The sequence below is a fragment of the Anabrus simplex genome, chromosome 1 (assembly GCF_040414725.1).
Source record: "Anabrus simplex isolate iqAnaSimp1 chromosome 1, ASM4041472v1, whole genome shotgun sequence".
Lineage (NCBI taxonomy): Eukaryota > Metazoa > Arthropoda > Insecta > Orthoptera > Tettigoniidae > Anabrus > Anabrus simplex.
Genome location: NC_090265.1, coordinates 522,487,670 through 522,508,924, shown reverse-complemented (window position 1 = coordinate 522,508,924; position 21,255 = coordinate 522,487,670). Strand labels below are relative to the sequence as shown.

The following is a 21,255-nucleotide window of genomic DNA, read 5'->3' as shown; positions in this document are numbered from 1 at the left end:
GCATCTTTGTGGTAACAACCATGTGAATCATTCAGATATTCAGGGGACAGTTAAATGTGGACACTCACGTAACATAATCAGTGAATGGTTACCCCGTGCTGGGACCTTCAAGAATCGAAGACAACCCATTGCTGTCTACAAGGAATCATGGTTCCATGGTTGGGTTGCTGTTCATCAAGGAGGATCTATGGAAAAAACTTCATTGCAACCAGCACAATTGTAAGGTGAACCTGCTGTGAATAAATTCAGTTTAAAGAATTTGGAACTCATTCTAGTCAGTCTGTTGTAGAAGGTGACTAAAATGCTCATGTGGCCATCGGTCCTCTCTTTATTTTTCTTGAGGGTTAGTTGTAGACCAAATCAAAATTTGATGAGCGTTCTGCTTGGGGATGGGCCTCTTACATGTGCGTTTACACTGGAAATCCCGGCGATAATCCCAAGAGTCCAGTTGGGTGGGAGCGCCATGTATTCACCAGTAGTATCAACCTGACAACGCAGGTATGTATATTTATCACTCTGTGCATGCTATGGTTTGAGTTAAAGGTATACAGAACGGTAGTGCGGTTGAGTTGGACAGATAAGGTCATAAACAATGAGGTAATGAGGTGAATGAGAAAGAGAAAGGAAATATTAAATACTGTCACAATAGGAAAGCTCCAGTACCTCAGTCATGTGATGCAAGGAAAGAAATATCATCTACTGCAGCTGGACATTCAGGGGTAGATGCAAGGCAAAAGAAGACCTGGAAGACGACCCATTTCTTGGATTGATAATCTGAAAACTTGGTTCAACTGTTCCGCTATTGAGCTGTTTTGCAGTGTATCATCTAAAACTAGAATCTCTGTGATGGTAGCCGACCTTGTGAGAGGAGATGACACTCAAATAATAATAAGAAGAAGAATCACTATGGGATACATGCTATTGTGGATGATTTGAGGGAGGGAGGTACCTATATTAGGCATCGTCCCAGCATCGGACCCTGGTCAATATCTGCTATGAGCAGGTGGCAGTCTGGTTTGGCTACAGAGGTCCCTGATCGGAATGGGTGGCATTTGGGGAGGATGTTTCCGGGCATGGCTCGAAATAAGCCTCTACGTCCAAGTCTTTAATTTCTGATTCTCTGCAGTTCAGTCTGATCATTTGCTCAGGTGTGACCATTTTGGTAATATTCCCGTCAAAGTGAAAGAGCACAAATCCTTGAATCTGGTTCGTGGAGTCATTTTCCATCATGATCTCATCTTGAACACTGACTGACGATGAATTGATGGAAGTCGTGAAGCACTGTGGCATGACACACGTCCGACACATTATGTGCAAATTCAATGGTGAAGAGGTTGCCATGGGTGCGCTCACTTTTCCTTCAAATTGTCAGTGTTGCGGGAGAGAGTCAAAGTTACATCCTATCGCTGCTATAGGAGTCCATACATCCTGCCTCCCATGTGGTGCTATCAGTGTCAAAGATTTGGACACATGGTACCTCGTTGTTTGAATCCATCTGTGTGTGGTGTGTGTGGTATGCGTGGAAGAGTGCTCACTCCCAAGCAAGTGCACTAATTATCTTGATCTTCATTCTCCTCGAGGTAGAAACTGTCCAGCCTATCTAAATGAGATGATGATCCAGGACATCAAGACCCTGGATGGTCTCTCCTACCAGGAAGCACACCATAAGTTTAATTCCATGAATGCTTCTTGAAAAACACTAGACTTTAGCATGATAGTAGAGAGTCTACCTGGTTCATTGGTTGCTTTGTCAACACTTGTGAAGATCGCTGTGCCCAAGGCAGCAGTTGCTCCTGTGAGCAACGCTGCAAAGAGTAAAAGTTCGAAGGTGGGGTCTACCCAGCCCTCAATCACATAGAAGCCTGTGCAGTGGGGGCAAGACCAAGTTACCCTCCCTCAAGAGGTCTGCGAAAGCTGTGCCCAAGCCGGTGGAGGCGCCATTGTCGACCGGGGCTGGGAATACATCTGCCAGTCCGTCTAAACAAGGAAAGAAAGCGGGGAAGAAGGACACCCCTATCAGGTACTACCCTACCCCTCCTCCGAATAGGGAAACATGCTCTCCACCCGAAGGGTCTGTTTCAGCACCAGCAGATCTACTTGCTGGAAAATCTGTGCGCTCCCTCGTAGGAGGAAACCCCGCTTTCAAAAAGCATTCGGTGACGAGGTGGTGCACGTTGAGCATTTATTTCCATCTTCTGATGGAGATGTTAGTGTAGGTTAGAAAGCACGTCGCCACTCGAAACCAAACATTTTTTCGAGTAGTCACCTACGGCACTGTTAAAGTGGAATTGTAACAGTTATGACAAGCATCTTACTGAGCAGCGCCAGCTAATCAGTCAGTTTGTCGTGAGTATAGTCTGTATTCAAGATACTAATCTCAGACCAGGTTGACAGAACAGGATTATGCCATCCGGGCTGCCGGTGGTGTTTATATTTTCACTCGTTCTGACATCTGTAGGGAAGCAGCTCCATTAAGAACCCAGCTGGAGGCAGTAGTGGTGCGTGTTACATTGCTTGTCATAACTAGAGTTTGCAGTGTTTATTAGCTCCCTAATCAATGATGTAATTGATCTTACAGATCAGCTCCCAGCTCCTTTCATCTTATTGGGCGATTTTAATGCCAATTACCCATAATGGAGCTATGAAATGCCTAGTCCTAGAGCAGGGATGGCAAACTTACGCCACGCGTGTCACTATGAGACACGCGAACACGATTTTGATGGCATGCCACTTGAAAATTTGATATACATCTTTTACTACAGACTATACATATATTGTGCATTGTATAGTCATAATGTTTTACATGTAAGAAATAAATATAGAAAATCTGGACGTCAGTCAGTGAGTGAAGTTTGACTTGTGTGAAGTAGCCAGTAGCGGTCAATTATTCTTTCTGTATAACTGTTTATTGAATGTCATTTGTATACGGACCTCACAGACATGTTTTCGCTGCCAGGAAAAAACCTTAAGAATGGTAGTGACCGGATTCTTCAAGAGTAGTGGACAAGGGAATTCGGAGTGATAGAATGAAGCAATAAAGCTTTGTGTTCCCTGTGTTCAAAAACAGTTGTATCCCGCACATTTAATGTCAAGCACCATTTTGAAACTTAGCATTGAAGTGTTCGTTACATGCCAACTGAAGAAAGAAGAGAGCTTGTTTCATAAAAAATCTAACAATACACAAAACAAACTAGTTGTTTTGTATCATATTTCAGGCCAAGGAATAATATCAGTGAGGCTGTTTCCATCTGTCTCACTGCACAGTACAGCATAGGAAACCGCTGTCAGTTCTTGAAAGAGACTTTCTTATTGACGTACAACACATTATTTGAAGACTTTCGTAACAAACAACAAATAATTAACAGAATTAAAGAAATGCCAGCCAGCAGAAATACTGTCAAGCATAGAATAATAAGGCTGAGTGAAGATGTTTTGGAGGAATTGAAAGCACGGATAGCTGTTTTTGTCCAATTTCCTTGTTGAAATGTGGTGAGGTAGGAATTGCAGGGAAAGAATCATGAACGAAGTCAGGCAAGAACTTGTATTAAAATGGGGTTTAACTTAAAAATATTGTGTCTGGGATAACTGTTACTGCCCCAAGTATGGTGGGTATCCATAATGGGAAATTTTGTGAAATTTCTTAAAGAAAAATTTAAACACCCTATTTTACAATTTCATGGTATGTTACACCAGGAAGCCCTATGTGCAAAAGAGGTGTGCAGTCATGTGAAGGAGTACTCTCGGGGTAACCAAAATTGTGAACTTCATACGTGCACGTACTCTAAATAATCGCCGGTTCTCGACATTTATACGAAGTGGAATCTTACTACGGCGTACTTGTAATGTACAATACTGTTTGCTTGCTGAGTCGTGGGCAACTACTCCAGAGGCTTGTCGAGGTCTTGGATGAAATTCACTTCTTCACGATAGAAAAGCAGGAAGAATTCCCAGAACACACGGACACTATTTGGCTGTGTTTGAATGTTCCTCCATGATTTTACAGCAGTATACAATGATATAAATAAGTAACTGCAAGGAAAGGGGCATACTGCAGATAGATTCTTTGATATCATAAAATCATTCTGGAGAAAACTTGAAATATTCGTCAGGGATTTTTAAACAGACATTTAAGTACTTTCCTTCACTTAAAGTGCAAATTGAATTGATGTCAAATTTTGCAGATCAATTAACTTTTGAAGAAACAAAAAGTATTTGTAAGAAGTATGTGGACGTCTCACAAAATTAAAAACAAATGATTTCCAAGAGATTTTCCCAATTTTGACATTTGGAGAAATCATATATTTTGGTGGTTTCTCTTTCGATATCCTGATGTCGATTCGGCTTCTGAACTCCTTTTTAGTGTTGATCACATCTGCCGTAAGTCTCATTTCGTCTGCATCTCTCTTGAGCTGTTCATGAGTGACATTAAGGTCAATTTTTTATTGACCATTTAGAAATGGAGTTGATTAAATTTCAAGAAAGCAGTGCCTGGGTGAACAAATTCGTACAACTTGATGAAGCATTGGTGAAAATCGAGTGTGCTGTTGATGGTGAATACTCTATCCAGAAGCCAGAGAACTTAATACTTGAACAGTAAAACAGCCTCCCACAAAAGTTTTCGGCCATGAAGAAACTTGCTATGGTGCTACTTACTTTGTTTGGGTCATCATACGCCTGCGAGAAGCTATTTTCTACAATGAACTTAGTGAAGTCGACAATAAACAGTCTTGTTTCAGACCTAAGTGCTTCTTGTGTGTTGCTGAAGACATGTTATGAACCTAACATAAATGACATGGCTACTAAGATTCAGCAACAAGTTTCACGCTAAACTTGAGAACGATATTTCACTTAGTCCATTAGCAATATTAGTATTTTTTATTGTTATATCTAATAATATTTAATGACGAAGTGTGTTACAATTGGAGCTGCTTATTCGCAAAACGTATGGATTTTATAAATTTGCAAAATACGACCACAGAACATGCAATCAAATGTATTTACAAGATATAAATAAATAAATAAATAAATAAATAAATAAATAAATAAACACATTAATAACATATTATGGAGCATAATTGGAAATTAGGAAAGGAAGTGGGGGGTGGGGGGTAGCCAGTCCTTAAAGGAAAATAACAAGTGGCATGGTAAACAGTTGAGAATAATAAACCAGACTTAAAATGGCACACTAGCTGGAAAAGGTTTGCCATCCCTGCCCTAAAGGAAGGGAGTTGGAACAGTTAATAGAAGAGGTGGATTTATGCATTTTGAATACAGGGAAATCAACAAATTTCAGTGTAGTGCATTGTACCTTCTCCTGCATTCACGTTAGTCTTTGCAGCCATATGCTCGTTCTCTTGGTTCGGTGCGATGTACATGATGACTCTAGCTTCAGAAGACTACAACGTGCCCTTAATGGAGTGGGAACTTGGCAGCGCGTTGGCGCTTTGGAAGGACACGGCTCCCGGACCAGATGATGTTCATAATTGGATGTTGAACACCTCAGCGAGGATGGCCTGTTATATCTTCTTGGGGTGTTCAATCGAATCTGGACAGAGGGTGAGTTTCCATCACAGTGGTGAAGCCTGACAAAGATCCAAAGTATGCAGGAAGTTACAGACCTATTTGCCTCACTGTTTGCGTAAACTATTTGAGAGGATGGTGAATTTCTGACTTGTGTGGTGCTTGGAGAAAAGAGGACTTTTGTCCTAGTACCAATGTGGTTTTCGAGCTGCCCGCTCCTCCACTGACCACTTGGTAGGCCTGGAGAGTTTTATCCATAATGCATTTCTCCAAAAATAGCACTTAGTGGCTGTTTACTTCAATTTAGAAATGGCCTATAATATCACATGTCGATATGGCATCCTTTCAGTCCTGCATCAGTGGAATTTCTGAGGTAACTTGCCAATTTTTATCGCAAATTTTTTGTCCCTCTGTCTATTCCATGTCAGGGTAGGGATGGCATATTCGCAATATCATGTTCAGTAAAATGGAGTCCCACAGTGTCGGTTCTCAGTGTCACTCTGTTCATGATTGCCATAAATGGTATTATTTAAAGTTAAAAACTTCATGATCGTTCCGTATTGAATAGAGAAATAAGAAGATGTACAATGTTAGAAGGATCCACCTTTCAATACTTCGTTGTAAGTTGAACTAAAAAGAAGTCACAACTTGTTTATTGGGACCGGTTTCGACACATTACAAGTGTCATCATCAGCCAAATAGTAAAGTAGGGCAAGATATAAAGATCTTAAAACAACTAATACATTGAACACAGGCAAAAAATTAACATTGATTCATATCGTAGGAATTCAGTTAATGTCCAAAACACGATGATCGCAGTCAAGAGAGTAAACAGAACATCATTGTCTTGCGCCGAAAACAAATATAGTTGAAGTTCACAAGCAGGTCAAGTATGCAATTATGTAGAGTCGTTGCTAGGCAGGTCTTGTAGGCATTTGTTTCTCAGGCCGAAGAGTAAAAGGTGACGTAATTGAAGTCTTAGGATAACAGTGTAGGATTTAATTTCGTCAAATTCAAAGTAGATATATAAGTTTGAGAATAATTTAAAACATAAAGCCAAATAAAAATATATTAAAAATAGGAAGAAATAATAAAAGAAAATTGCAATGTGAGGTTCAACTCGAAACAACTTGCCGTAGTAATTGATAGATGAATGGGAGATGATAAATAGAGAAAAGGTTGGGGAACGTTTATTAGAGGGTGGTGGTGGTTGGTGGTGATTACAACTTACAACGAAGTATTGAAAGGTGGATCCTTCTAATATTGTACATCTTCTTATAAATGGTATTGTCGCTGCTACTGATTCAGCAGTAATACCATCACTGTATGTAGATGATTTTGTCTGCATTTTAGCTCACAAAATATGGCATTCGCAGAGCAACAATTACAGCAAGCTATTAGAAGAGTGGAACTGTGGACCTTAGAACATGGCTTTTGCTTTTCAACTGCAAAGACCTCTGATGCTCACTTCTTCTGGAAGTGCACTCTTCATCCCCACCCTGAGCTCTATTTAGAGGGGTGGAGGAGTGGTTACTCTCCCTGTTGTAGATATGTACTGATTTCTTGGGTTCCTTTTCGATAGTAAATTATCATGAGAGTCACACGTGCGTCAGTAAAAAGCGAGTCACACGTGAGTCAGTAAAAAGCCAAATGCACTGAGAAACTGAATGTTTTGAAGTATCTTAGCAGCACTACTTGGGGGGCAGGCCTCACGGTTCGAGGGCAAGAGTGGAAATAGGCTGTGTTTGTTCTTGATAATAACAGGTTTCTTTTTCCTCCACCAGAAACATTTAATGTGTACATAACAGAGCTCTATGCTATCTTTGAAGCTCTGCGGTATGTGCTGTCAATGAACACTGGCACTTTCTACTCTGTATTGACTCCTCGAGTTCATTACAATCTATTGAAGCATGTTTCCCGCAGCACCCTCTGGTGCAGCGGATCCAGGACCTGCTGGCCGGACGTTGGAGTGTTGGCACCAGATTCAAAATTTTGTGGCTCCCAAGCCACATGGGTATAGCGGGAAACTAGTTAGCTGATAGGGATGCCTAGTAGGTGGTCACATTGCCCCTGTTGCCTTTCAAGGTTCCAGCCAGTGATATTTTTTCTCAGTTGAGACATTTGTTTATATCCCATTGGGAGATGAAGTGGCAGGCCTCCCCTCTTACAAATAAGCTGAGAATGCAAAAAGGAATTATGAAGGTATGGAAGAATTCTCTTCGTGTTTCTCTGAGAGAAACAGTGGTATTATGTTGTTCTCGGGTTGGGCACTGTATAGCAACACAGTCCTACTTACGGAAGTGAGAAGCTCCCTGGTGTATACTTGCGGCAGTCATCTTACTTTGGTACTATTAAGTGCGTTGACCTGGCCGATTTGCGCCGCAGTCTAAAACTTCCGAGTACCATCTCCCTCATCCTAGGAGATGACATGCAGTCAACAGACCTTGTCATCCATTGTAGAGGGATAGTGGTCTGTTTTTATCATGTATATGAGTTTTGTATCTATTTTTATTGTATTAACTACATTTTATCTATTGACTGTCCGGCTCCATGGCTAAATGGTTAGCGTGCCCGCCTTTGGTCAAAGGGGTCCCAGGTTCGAATCCTAGCGGGGACAGGAATTTTAACCAGAATTGGTAAATTCCCCTGGCATGGGGACTGAGTGTATGTGCCGTCTTCATCATTTCGGGTGTATGTGCCATCTTCATCATTTCATCCTCATCACGATGCGCAGGTCGCCTATGGGCGTCGAATAAAAACCTGCACCAGGCCTCTCCAGAGGCCACACACCATTATTTATTTTATTATTTATTTACTATGCTTTAGTTTTTTGTTATGTATTTTAATGTGTGTTTTAAACATTTCATTTGAATGATATGATTTCACTTCGAGGCAATGCCTTATTCTATTTTAATCTAGTTTATATATTTTTATTAGAAAATAAGGCTTTGGAAATTAGATACACTGATTATTTTAAATTCATAGTCTTTTTCACCATCATCATTTGTTTTAAATTCTAGTCAGTGGATACATTTTAAAATTGTAATTATTATTACGTTTTGTTCCACCTCGTACCATTTTAAAGGCAGATGACCTAGATGTTAGGCCCCTTTAAACAACAAACATCATCATCATCATCATCATAACAATAATGACATGAATTCTAGGGAAGCTATGTGCAGGTCTTCTGAGTTGACTCCTATAAAAAATTGTGTCCTTGTCCTGAGGTTGTGCAGTTCTTTTCAGACAGACTCCCAGTGGAGATGAACTGCATGTACCTTTTATAACCACATACCATGTTTCCTGCCAATGTTAAATTTCTGGCAGTTCTGGGATTGAGCCCAGGCCTGCGAGAACAGCAGCTAATAGTGCTAACCGTTATACTATGGAGCCAGACTAAATTAGTTTTCTCATCCTCAAGCAGTGCAGCTCTTTTTTGGGCACACTCCCAATGGAAGTGAGCTTCATGTACCTATTTAACCACATATCAGCCTTCTCACCAGTTTTACATTTCTGGCTGTACCGGGAACCATACACAGGCCCCCGAGGTTGTGGAAGCTGACAGTGCTAACCATTACACTACGGAGGTGGACGCACCCATCACTGCGAAGCTAAGAAATTCACATAAGGTACATAGTATGGTTGTGCAGCATACTGACCAGAAGATTATGTAATCAATAAGTGCCTCTTCATTCTTACTACAAAATAAAAAGAGAATGGGATGGACTTCCAGCTACCTGGCTGTCAATTGTCAGAAAGACATCCAAGACCCTTGGACTGAAAGAGGAAAAACATTTGACAAGAAACAGTGGCACCTCATGTGTAGAAATGCTTACTCTGTTTATCCAGGACAGAGCAAAGAAGGAGGAGAAGAAGAAGAAAATCCAAGCTTATCTACTAGCATAATGTCTTTTTCTACCTTACCATTTAAGCTGGGTCATAATCACAGCATAATCCTTAAGAGTTCTTTTCTGTTGTGGCCTTCATTTCTTCATTATAGATTCTTTTTTGCCCTAGTTTATCCTGTTTGTGTGTCAATCACTCTTGTCATTTTTGTATCTGTTACCTTCACCCTTCACTCTACAAAGGAGATATCCTTTATGCACCCAGAATTCGCTCCAGTATTGCAGAGTCAACTCACGTGAAAATGAAAATCTACAGCTTGTTTCCAGTCATTCGACCGGGTCAGGGATGGAATGAATGAATTGGCAAGGATAGGAATTGTGCTGGCCACCAAAGCCTGTCACATTCCTCTGGGGCAATGATTAATGACTGACAGATTAAATGAAATGTTACGGAATGTTGCTGGAATGAAAGATGACAGGGAAAACCGGAATATCCTGAGAAAAACCTGTCCCACCTCTGCTTTGTACAGCACACATCTCACATGGAGAGACCAGGATTTAAACCATGGAATCCAGCAGTCAGAGGCCGGCGTGCTGCTGCCCAAGTCAACTTAAGTATTCAATATATTTGGGAATTTTGATCTCAGAATATATAACTGCATTAGATATACTAATTTTTGGTCCCCCTTCTCATTCTTTCCTTTTTATCTGTTGTTATGCTTTTATTCTGTTCCCTGCAGTTTTTATTCATGTTTCATCATGGTATATTGTAATAAAATCATGTTAACAACTTAACCCAAACTCCCATTATTTTCACCATATTGCACTTCTCTTTTGCTTTATGCTTTTCAGAAAATGGCACCAATTTAAAACTTATAGTAGTGTAAGAAATGAATCTGGGTGGCTCCAGAGACCCCAGAAGTACATGGGATAAGCTGAAAAAAGTAATGTAATGTAATATTGACGATTTGCTTTACCTCTGTGTATACTTTGAACCAGGAACTTGTTCTGTGATTGCTGGGCTGAGTGGCTCAGACAGTTGAGGCACTGGCCTTCTGCCCAAACTTAGCAGATTAGATCCTGCCTCAGTCCAGTGGTATTTGAAGGTGCTCAAATATATCAGCCTCATGTTGGTAGATTTATTTGCATGTAAAAGAACTCCTGCGGGACAAAAATCTGACACCTCGACATCTTCGAAAACCATAAAAAAGTAGTTAGTGGGACATTAAAAAATTATTTTATTGTTCTATGATTGACTTTCAAAGTGGTCTGATTTACGGCACAAATAACATAGATATATCAAAAAAAATTAAATTTTGGTGATTGCAAATATAATATCAACAAGAAAGCATTCAAACTCTTTAGGTTCTTTAATCTGAAATTACCAGCAGTTCATCCCAGTGTAGCACCTGGCTAATCCATTGGAATGTCACACCTTTCCAAAGATTATGGCAGCTAGTGTGCTATTGATATAGTGTAATGATGTGGTTTTTATAGACATAACATATTTATAAGTACTGATTCTTTTACTGGATATGTTCAGTATTATTAAACAGAGTCCAAAAAGTAGCTAAAACCCTCAGTGATGGGTAGTTCATTTTAAAAAATGTTTAAAAAGTGGGAAAGTTGTTACATACATTATTTTAAGTTTTTAAACAAACTTGAAATGATATTGATAATTGGTTAACTGGGCGAGTTGGCCGTGCGAGTGGGGGTGCGCAGCTGTGAGCTTGCACCCTCTTCCTACCTCATTATCACTACAGACGCATGCGTGTGAGTGCACCCACTGGTTCAAACCCCACTGTCGGTAGCCCTGAAGATGGTTTTCTGTGGTTTCCCATTTTCACACCAGGCTGTACCTTAATTAAGGCCGTGGCCGCTTCCTTCCCACTCCCAGCCCTTTCCTGCCCCATCGTCGCCATAAGACCTATCTGTGTCAGTGTGATTGTTTAAAAAAAAAAAAAAAAAAAAGATAATTGGTTAGTCTGGTTGAAGAAAACCTGACTTTAGGTTTCCTGTATTGGAATTATCTCTCTCCCAAACTAGCTCATTATTTTTCTATTAGTTATTATCTGTTGTTTATCTTGAATTAATTATCTTAGTTTGGATGCAGTTTCTAAAAATAAAATAATGAGCTTTAGGTAAGCTGTTGAGTCTCTTTACATATTAACTTGTAGTATATAGAAATTGCATTTTTATATCTATAAGGTTCTCTTGAAAACTCTTCCACTATTGCACCTTGAGTGACTGTATGTGGAAGTAATGTTAGACAAGTGGAGACAGGAAAAGTGCTCCATGATCTCTAATTTTCATCCTCATCTTTTTAATTATGTCCCACACTCATTTATCACTGATATGGAGGTGAAATAAGAGTTGTCAGTTGGCATGTACTTAGACTTAACAGTGATGCATGTTCGTTAAGGAATCAGGCCTCTATGGCCTGACACCATTGTTAGCTGGTTCGAGTCCCATTGGTGGATAGGAGTAGGTTATGTGCCGACACTGGTTTTCACCCTCTCCTACCTTATTATCACCACAGACGCATGCGTGCGATTGCGCCGCACATGGGTGTCAACGAGAAAGACCTGCACCAGGTCTCCCTTTAGGCTACATGACATCAAAGAGATGCATTTTTAAATGATCATAAATTACATTAGAAGTTTACATAATTTGCTATTTAAATCATGCTGTCTAGGGGTAGCAAGCCTGCCTCTTACCTGAAGGCCCGGGTTTGATTCCCAGCCAGATCAGGGATTTTTACCTGGAACTGAGGGCGCTGGTTTGAGGTCCACTCAGCCTGCAAGAGAACAGTTAAGGAGCTATCTGATGGTGAGGTGGCAGCCCCAGTCTAGAAAGTCAGGAATAATAGCAGAGAGGATTTGTTGTACTGACCATGCATAACCTCATACTATGCAGGTGTTTCAGCTGAGCAGCAGTCACTTAGTAGGCCAAGGCCCAGTGGGGCTGTAGCAGCATGAGAGTGAGGTTATCATCTTAAATCATATTAGGATTTTACATAATTTCACTTTAAATAACTTAATGTTGCACTTATTTTTAGCAGGTTTGTTTGTTTGTTTGTTTGTTTGTTTGTTTGTTTGTTTGTTTGTTTGTTTGTTCTTTCTTTATTCATAATGAATCAATAATTCTGTTGCAGGTAGTGTTTTCCTGAAGCACGGCTCGGAGTTGAGGTTAATTCCTAGGGACAGAGTAGGAAGTCGTTCAAGCTGACAGTTTACTGCTGGAAAGAAGCCTCCTCCTGTTCCTTTCCCTACCATAGATGATACGTGTGTTTTATTTCTTGCATTCCTATATGCTGTTCAGTTAATTTGCCTCAAAGATGATTTATCAAATTTTGATCAAATATAATTAAAATAAAGAACTTAACGCCATAAGAAAATGGCAACATTAGAGGTGTGATCCAAGTTTTCATTTTCTTTCGTCATATTAATTCAGGTATTTATTGCAGTTAAAATCTGCATATAACTTAATTTTATGACACTGCAGATATATAACAGATATAGGGTAAAACGTTTACAGCAGACAAGAAATTCGAAGAAAATAAGTTTGCCATGATGAAGGTTTATTAAAGTACATAGTATCCATCAGACCTAAGGTCAGTTTCCAACTTACCGAGCTCGATAGCTGCAGTCGCTTATGTGCGGCCAGTATCCAGTAATAGGGAGATAGCGGGTTCGAGCCCCACTGTCGGCATCCCTGAAGAGGGTTTTCCATGGTTTCCCATTTTCACACCAGGCAAATGCCGGGCCTGTACCTTAATTAAGGCCACGGCTGCTTCCTTCCATTTCCTAGGCCTTTCCTATCCAATCGTCGTCGTAAGACATATCTGTGTCGGTGCGACGTAAAGGAAATAGCAAGAAAAAAAAAAGAAAAGTTTCCAACTTATTTATGTTTGTGTAGTTTATCATGTGTTGCTAATTTCAGTTGCTGCTTTCCCCTTGCCACATCTATTGGACTGGGGCATAATTCTTTTCAAGTTTCATTTATTCATATGAATGGAGCCATACTATTCTTCAGATGTTTCATACTCTGCACGTAGGGGAGGAGCTTATTTATGTCACTATGTGAAATTGTAATTAAAAATTTGAATTTTTATTTTTGCGGAAATATTGTGGCAAAGACCAAACATAGTGAAAAGTTAACATTGTAAACCACTACAGGTATTAGGAAAAGAAAAGAAAGAACTGAAACTAGGTTGAATTCTCATTCAAGCTGGTTTATTTGCCATAAAAATTGTTTTTAAGGGTTTTATTCGTGGATTAAATTTTAAACTCTGAATGAAATTCATACACTTATGGTGCAGGAAATACACCACAGAAAAGGAAGCTAAAGCTATTTGTAATGCTAATGAAGATATTGCAATGAAATTTGAAGCTGTCTTACATCTTGTGCAAAATGTGGGGACATCATAACATGTGCTGGAAGTGGGCACCATTTACGTCCAGACTGGATTGATATATTGGAATTTCCCTGCCAGTAAATCCACTGTCACAGGTTGAATTTCTTCATTGTTTGTTTTCTAGGCATCTTTATTTCTTGGTTTGTTTCGGTAACTCTCTTTCAGATATCCTCATAAAAAGTAATCGGGCAGCATCAGATAGGGCGGGCGCAGTGGCCAAAGTCCCTTCAAAACAGTATGGATAGTGAAAAAATGACTGAATTTTGGCCATAATGGCATGTGACGTGAGGGATGTTGCTGTGTTCTGCTAGAAATATCTATTGGAAAGTTCCTTGTCCAATTTATTTACAGAAGTATTGAAGATCTCCATGTATGCAGGTGTTATGATCGATTATGACGAAGATTGGACCAGTTATATGCTACTGGGACATCCCACACCAAATTTCTGTGGATAAAGGGGTATTTGGGGATTTTCACTTACCCAAATACAGGAGCATTGAGAATTAACATACCCTGACAGATGAGACCACACCTCACCAGCGAACCATGTGTCGTTCATAATGTCTGGATTTTCCTGAAGATGAGTCCAAAACCTTCATCAGTGCTTTTATTCACTTCATCAGGTTCTTTTAATTTATGATTCTGAGAAAAATTAAGAATTTCTTGTGCAACACATTGGTGAGTTGCTTCTTTGACAACTTGATTCCTGTGGAAGTTGGTGCAGTGACTTTTTGGAAGATGCCAGTAGTCAGTCCTTCATGCTCTGGATTGTTTACTCTATTCGTGGACAACCTCCTGCATAGTTTTACAATAAAATCACACTTGCTTCTAGTTTCTTCAAGGCTTCCTTTGCTTGGCAGATGTCAGCCTCCAAACTTCTTTTCAGGTAATGCTGTTGACAGGACTAGTGATTCTGTTACCATTAAAAACAAATCACACCACTTGCTTTACCATATTATACTGATACTGTACGTTTTCCAAGAATACTATATGAACTTTCAACACTCGCAGACAACCACAATATTTTGTAGACACGCTCAACCAAATCACATAGAACAGATAACAAGGCCATTCATTTCCCACACAATGAATGTACACCTGTTCAAATTACGTTGCAATATTTTAATTAATGTTGCTATAATTAAAGAAATGTCGGGTTAGTGAGTTGGACACTACACTTGTGCTTTGCTGATACCTACTGGTGGTGGTGGTGGTGGTAGTAGTAGTAGTAGTAGTAGTAGTAGTAGTAGTAGTAGTAGTAAATGAAAAATACAGGGTTCTTATTAACAAGTAATTAATTTAGGTCATATTTTATTTGTATGTGATAATTTTAAGGAAGGTAGTCAACATATATAAGCTCTTCAGTCACTCTATCCCCTGACGCTTCCAGCTGAGTGCAGCTGATGTTCTAGGCGTTCTCCCTGACATAAGTGTTGTGCGTCAATATATAAGTTGCTGCCTGTCTTAAACCGAGCTCATTTTAAACTGAGTGTTGATAATATATTAACATAGTACTGATATTTCCAATTAGGTAAAACTTAATGTATTCATTGAAGGATGAGGTTTTACAGTTCAGATTTTTTTTTTTTAATAGCTTATTGCTGGTGTTCATTTGCTCCATTCAAGAAACTGTGGACTGGGGAGTAGTAGTGACCTAATCAACAAAGTTTAAAAGGGCATGTGTCATTGTTAAAACTTCTCACCAAGGCGGCCTTGGTTCAGATTCGGGACAATCCATGTAGGAATTTAAAAAATGAAACGTCATATTTGACACACACATTAATTGCTTATAAAATTCTTTTATTAGCAGGAAATTTATATTCGATATAAACCTTACTTGATTATGAAATTTAAAAAAATATATATTTTGAATGCCCCAGTTTCTATTTATCATGTGCAATACTATCAACTTATCCAAGGGAAGTACTGCTCTCTTCAGAGGATAATATAAACTAATAATTATAGTGTGTTATTTCATTTCTCAGATAATATTGTTTATACAAGTAAAGACTCGCTTGTAGATATCCTTATATTTGGAGTATAAATTGTTACCAAGTGTGATCTTCATTACCTCACTATATAATGTTGGAAAAACTATTACTCTGGTTGACTTAATCCTGTATAGAACAGTTAGGGAATGTGTACAACTTAATATAATCAGCTACCACGACAGCATGGGAATTCATTGTATGTTCACTGTGCAACCTGCCAAATATGAAATTTTTTAAATTTCACAAGTGAGAAACTTATTTTATTTCACATTTTTATACATGTGGTCAGATCAGAATTGCTCCCAGGTCCTTAAATATTAAGATAAGTTAAATAATTTAAGGGCTATTTTACACAACGTGGCTTCAATGTGGTTTGAGAAAGAGATCAGCCATAGCTGCAACATTGTGTCAAAGGCCAAAGATCTCGTCACTGTCTGTTACAGTCTTATAGTAATGTTTTGAAGCATTTCATTCATTAATTCAGTCTTAAGAGCATTCATTTTTCTTAAATTCTTTTCATTTTCTTTAATTTACACTTGAAGAAACTACCTTATACTTAGGTATGCATTCGAAACATGACATTTTAAGTTTTCTGCAGGTATAATACTATCTGGGAAGTGGAAAAACTTTTGAAGGGGTTTCTTGAGATGCAAATAAAGAAATGTCTCTTTGAGGTTTTGCTGATATGTATAGAATTCACAATATTTTGGTCTGACTCGTTGAATCTAAGTACCTGTATATTATCCAAATTTTATGGTATTCTGTTTGATTAATCTTGTTCATCTTTATTTTTTTAATATCTACCTTCTGTATTTATGAATAAATGGCAAACTGTATACCGATTTGTTTCTCATTATAATTGTATATTTTAACATGATATATTTGTTGTGAATAAGAAAAAAAAAATTATGGAAATTATGTAATGGTGAATGTTTTATGTATTACATGGTACATATATTGTGGTGAACTACTGGATTTGTAAGCATGTTTTACTCCAAGAAAGATGCAGCAACATTTTATTTCTTTGAAAAAAATAAAGCTCATTCTGGGTCAGCCAGATTATTATTATTATTATTATTATTATTATTATTATTATTATTATTATTATCATCATCATTTCATGCATTCACAATCAATTGGTGCAGTGGATTGCTTTCACACAAAACAGCATTACTTGACCCCATATCTTCCTATTTTCATAACCCCAAATTAGTACTGCTCCTCTTTACTACAAAATGTGAATTCAGTACTGCAAAATAAAATATATCCTGCAGCTTGCCTGTGAAGCTGGCAGTGTAGCACTCTGTCTTGGAGTGAGAAAGACTGGAACTGATGAGTAATTCTTAGATTAGGTATCCAACATAACCTTTTGATCTGATTACTATCTACTGGTAGTTGTGCGGTTAGGGTAGAAGAGAACACAGAGTTGCTAAACTGTGCAGTGTCATGGAAATTATCATTTGTCTTAGGCGGCAGTGAAAATTTATTTTTGCCGAACTGAATATTACATTAGCCTGGCGTTTTTGCGCATTCACTATCCAGCCAGTTGGTGGTGCTAGACCTGGACATTTGGCACAAAAACTTATTTATTATGAGCAACAAATTGTTGTTCTACCTTATCAGCTGCCTGCTTTTTTTATTCAGTACTTTACGAGGGAAAAAATATTAGAAATCTCTATGTGCTATCTTCAGTTTTGTTCCTTTAATATTAGTGAGTAACACGTACTCATTCAGTGCCTCTTTTTTTATTATGCCGAATCAGTCTTTGAAAATTTAAAAGGTTTGTTAAAATACCATATTTACGCGTGTATAGGCTTCTCGCTTGTATATGCCGCACCTGAATTTTGAGGCAACATTTGTGGGGAGTTTTTTTCTTTCTGAATTCCGTTGTAGACCTGAAGTATGTAGCTTTGTTCTGCGAAATGTGGCAATGTTGTAAATTCCTTAGAGTTCAATGCTCACCTAACGGTATCAGGTACAGCCTTAGCTGAGCAGCTAATGGTGGTGAAAGTCCGGTACTTTCATTGTTTGCATGGCAGTTGACCGCTGTAAATTGAGGAACATGGGTCGTGTCAGAGCAAGTTCACTTCGAAATTTAAATTACAAGTGGTGTTTTACACCAAAGAAAATGGCAATAGAGAAGTGGGAAGGAAGTTTGAAGTTCATGAAAATATGCGGTGTTGAATTTTAGAGATGCACTTTAAAGAATGTCACATAATAATTGGCAGGCAATTCGCGGGGGGAAAAAGCGCAGTATCCAGAACTGGAAAATTATCTATTTCATTTAAAATGCTACAGTTTGAAGGACAAAAATTTACTGAAAGAATGGAAATTCCTGAAAGTCAGTTTAGAGAAAGATATGGTTGGGAAAGTTGTTTTATGGCATGACATGAGTTGATGATTTGCAGAAGAATGTCAGTGGCTCAGTGGCTACCCAAAACATACAACTGCTTGCATTTCAGTGACCTGTCTTAAATTTAAGATGCATGATTACAGCATGGGAGCAATAGGAAATGCTAACAGAACTGCTGTATTTTTTGAAGATAGGCACATGGACTGTTTAAGAACAGTGTGGTTTCGTCGTCCTGGTGCTCTGTTATGTCAGCCATCCATGTTGGTGATTGACAGCTTCCGTGGTCATTTGACAGGGATGATGAGAAAACAGCAATCTTACATGGTTGTGATTCTTGGGGGAATGACGGGAATGCTGCAACTGCTAGATGTCTCCATCAACCATCCTAAGGAAATGATGCCTAGTAACAACTCAAGAAGCCTTCAATTTCTCAAATGTGTGAATGGCTCCTGGAGGCGTGGAAATGAATCCCAGCAGGAATGGTAGCCAAGAGCTTCAAAACCATGTTAATTTCCTACATGCACCCCCTGCGGGTGGGGGATGCACATGTAGAATACACTGCGGTATCCCCTGCCTGTCGTAAGAGACAACAAAAAGGGGCGACCTAGGCGCGAACATGGATTGCGGTTTGGTACAGTGTTTTGGACTCCTGTGGATGAAAGGGGCTGAATACATTAACAGGTAATCCCTGCCTGTCATAGAAGGTGACTAAAAGGGCCATGTGGCCATGGTCCCCTCTTTATTTTTCATTGTTTTTTGAGGGTTAGTTGTAGACCGATTCAAAATTCTCGATGTGCGTGCTACTCGGAGATGGATATCCTACGTGTGCAATTACGCTCAAAAGCCCGCGCAGTGACCACCCAAGGATCGGCGAGTGAGAGTGTCATGTACCCTTGCAGTAGTATCCGTCTGACAACACTCTCCGCACAGCCGAATGCCAGAAGGACATATTATTATTAATTGTTATTTTCTTTTTCCTCTATATTTAGTGTTCTGTACACGCCATGGAGTACATGTTATTGCGGGTGATTGAAGGAAGGGAGTCCTAGTGCTCATTGCCTCAGTCATCCTGTATTAGGCATCATCCAACATTGGACCCCGGGCAATATTGGCTATGATCAGGTGGGTATTGCCTTGGCTGCTTGGTTTGGCTACAGAGACCCCTGATCAGAATGGGTGGCATTCGAGGAGGATGATTTCAGGCATGGCGTTGAAACCACTTGCACCTGTCTCCTCGGGTAGTTTGCTACCCAAGTCTTTGTAACATTTCATTCCCTAAGGGGGGCAACCCCTAGGGAACAAGTGCAGTGTATTAGTCTGGGTTCCAGGTTCCCTGGGTTCCTGGTTGCTACCAGAACCGATGGGCAAGATTTCAAGCTGGTCAAATCGATTCTTTTCAGTCGACATATCAAAGGTGTATATGGTGAACTTAAGGATCTTAAGAAAATGCGCATTGGTGGTTTGCTTCTGAAGACGACCACTGCACTCCAAGCAGATTGGTTGCTTAAGTACAACCACTTTGGTAAAATCCCCGTCAAAGTGGAAGAGCACAAAACCTTGAATCTGGTTCGTGGAGTTATTTTCCACCGTGATCTCGTTCTGAACATTGACGATGAATTGATGGAAAACATGAAGTACTGTGGCGTGACACGCATCTGGCGCATCAAGCGCAAAGTCAACGGTGAAGACGTTGCCAGGGGTGCATTCATAGTCTTCTTCAAATTGTCAATGTTGCCAGAGAAAGTCAAGGTAACAACCTATTGTTGCGATGTGATGCCGTACATCCCGCCTCCTACGCGATGCTATTAATGCCAGAGATTTGGACACATGGTATCTCGTTGTTCGAATCCATATGTGTGTGGCACATGTGGAGAAGAAGCTCATGGCGAGGAGAGTGCACAACTGCATATAGACAACATGACCAACATCATCGGCCAGATTTGGAGAACAAAGAAGTTACCAGAAGGATGGAAGAATGCGATCATAATACCAATACATAAGAAGGGAGACAAGAGGGATGCAAACAACTATAGAGGAATTTCGCTACTAGAGATTGGCTATAAGGTGTTGTCGAAAGTCCTGCTCAATAGACTGGAAGAACAGTTAGAAAGTACAATTGGAGACTACCAAGCAGGATTTAGGAAGGGAAGAGTATGCATAGAACAGATATTTATACTGAAACAACTGATAGAACATAGGGCCTTAAAGAACAAAAAGACACTGTTTGGCCCAGGAGACGTGTCCTTGCAAAGCGCCAAGGTGCTGCTGGGTTCCCACTCCATAAAAGGCACATTATAGTCCTCTGAAGCTTGAGTGGCAAAATTAAGGTGTTGACGTTCTGCCTCCCGCTTCAGAATGAGGAAATCATGATGGTTGCCAGCGTTTCGCCCCAGTGTGCTAAGTTGGGCTCTTCAGTTGGTAAATAGCATACCCACTAAGATGCATGGCTAGTGTATATCGTGGAGGCTACTTGGAGCCACCGGCAATGCCATTGCACTTGGAGAGACTTGTCTCATTACCAAAAATTGATGCCTGCCTGGCCATCAGATGATGTAGATGCTGGTTCACATAAGGAACCTGAAATATTTGTCCCGAATGAGTAAATTTATAATGTCCAATAATGGACCATTTATATTGGTATCGCACATTATCCAGGTTAGACTGCGGCAGTGCAGCATATGGATCAGCAAGGCAAAGCGTCCATGTGAAACTGAACCGCATCCACCACAGTGGGGTTAGGTTGGTGATGGGTGCTTTTCGTACAAGCCCCATTGCTAGCCTGTTCGCTGAATCTGGTGTGCCACCTTTAAACCTGAGGCACTGGCAAATGCTTCTGTCCTATGCTGCAAATTTGCGACAGATGCCACTTCACCCAGGCTATCCTTGCATATTTCAGAATGGAAACCATCTGTTGTACGATGCTCATCCTTGAGCAATGCGGCCAGTTGGAATACGCTTGGATAGCAGTCACAGATTGTTGATGTACCTTCGGTTCCCTGCCTTTTCAGACAACCAAGTGGGGTACCTCCGTGGATAATACAGTGGCCTGAAGTAATCCTGGATCTGCACACTGGCCCAAAGGAAAATGCGGAACCTTCAATTTATTGGAGGCTCTTTCTGTCCGTTGTT

General features: G+C 39.8%; 1 protein-coding gene across 1 annotated transcript in view; it reads left to right on the top strand.

Annotated features, from left to right (window-relative positions):
- Ufm1 (Ubiquitin-fold modifier 1) overlaps positions 1-15,013 on the top strand; it is a 99,591-nt gene extending 84,578 nt beyond the window's left edge. Inside the window, exon 4 of the mRNA XM_067135445.2 lies at positions 12,520-15,013. Within this exon, the coding sequence (XP_066991546.1) occupies positions 12,520-12,593 (74 nt within the window). The 3' untranslated portion in view covers positions 12,594-15,013. The remainder of the gene's footprint in view (positions 1-12,519) is intronic.
- Positions 15,014-21,255: the final 6,242 nt, after the last annotated feature.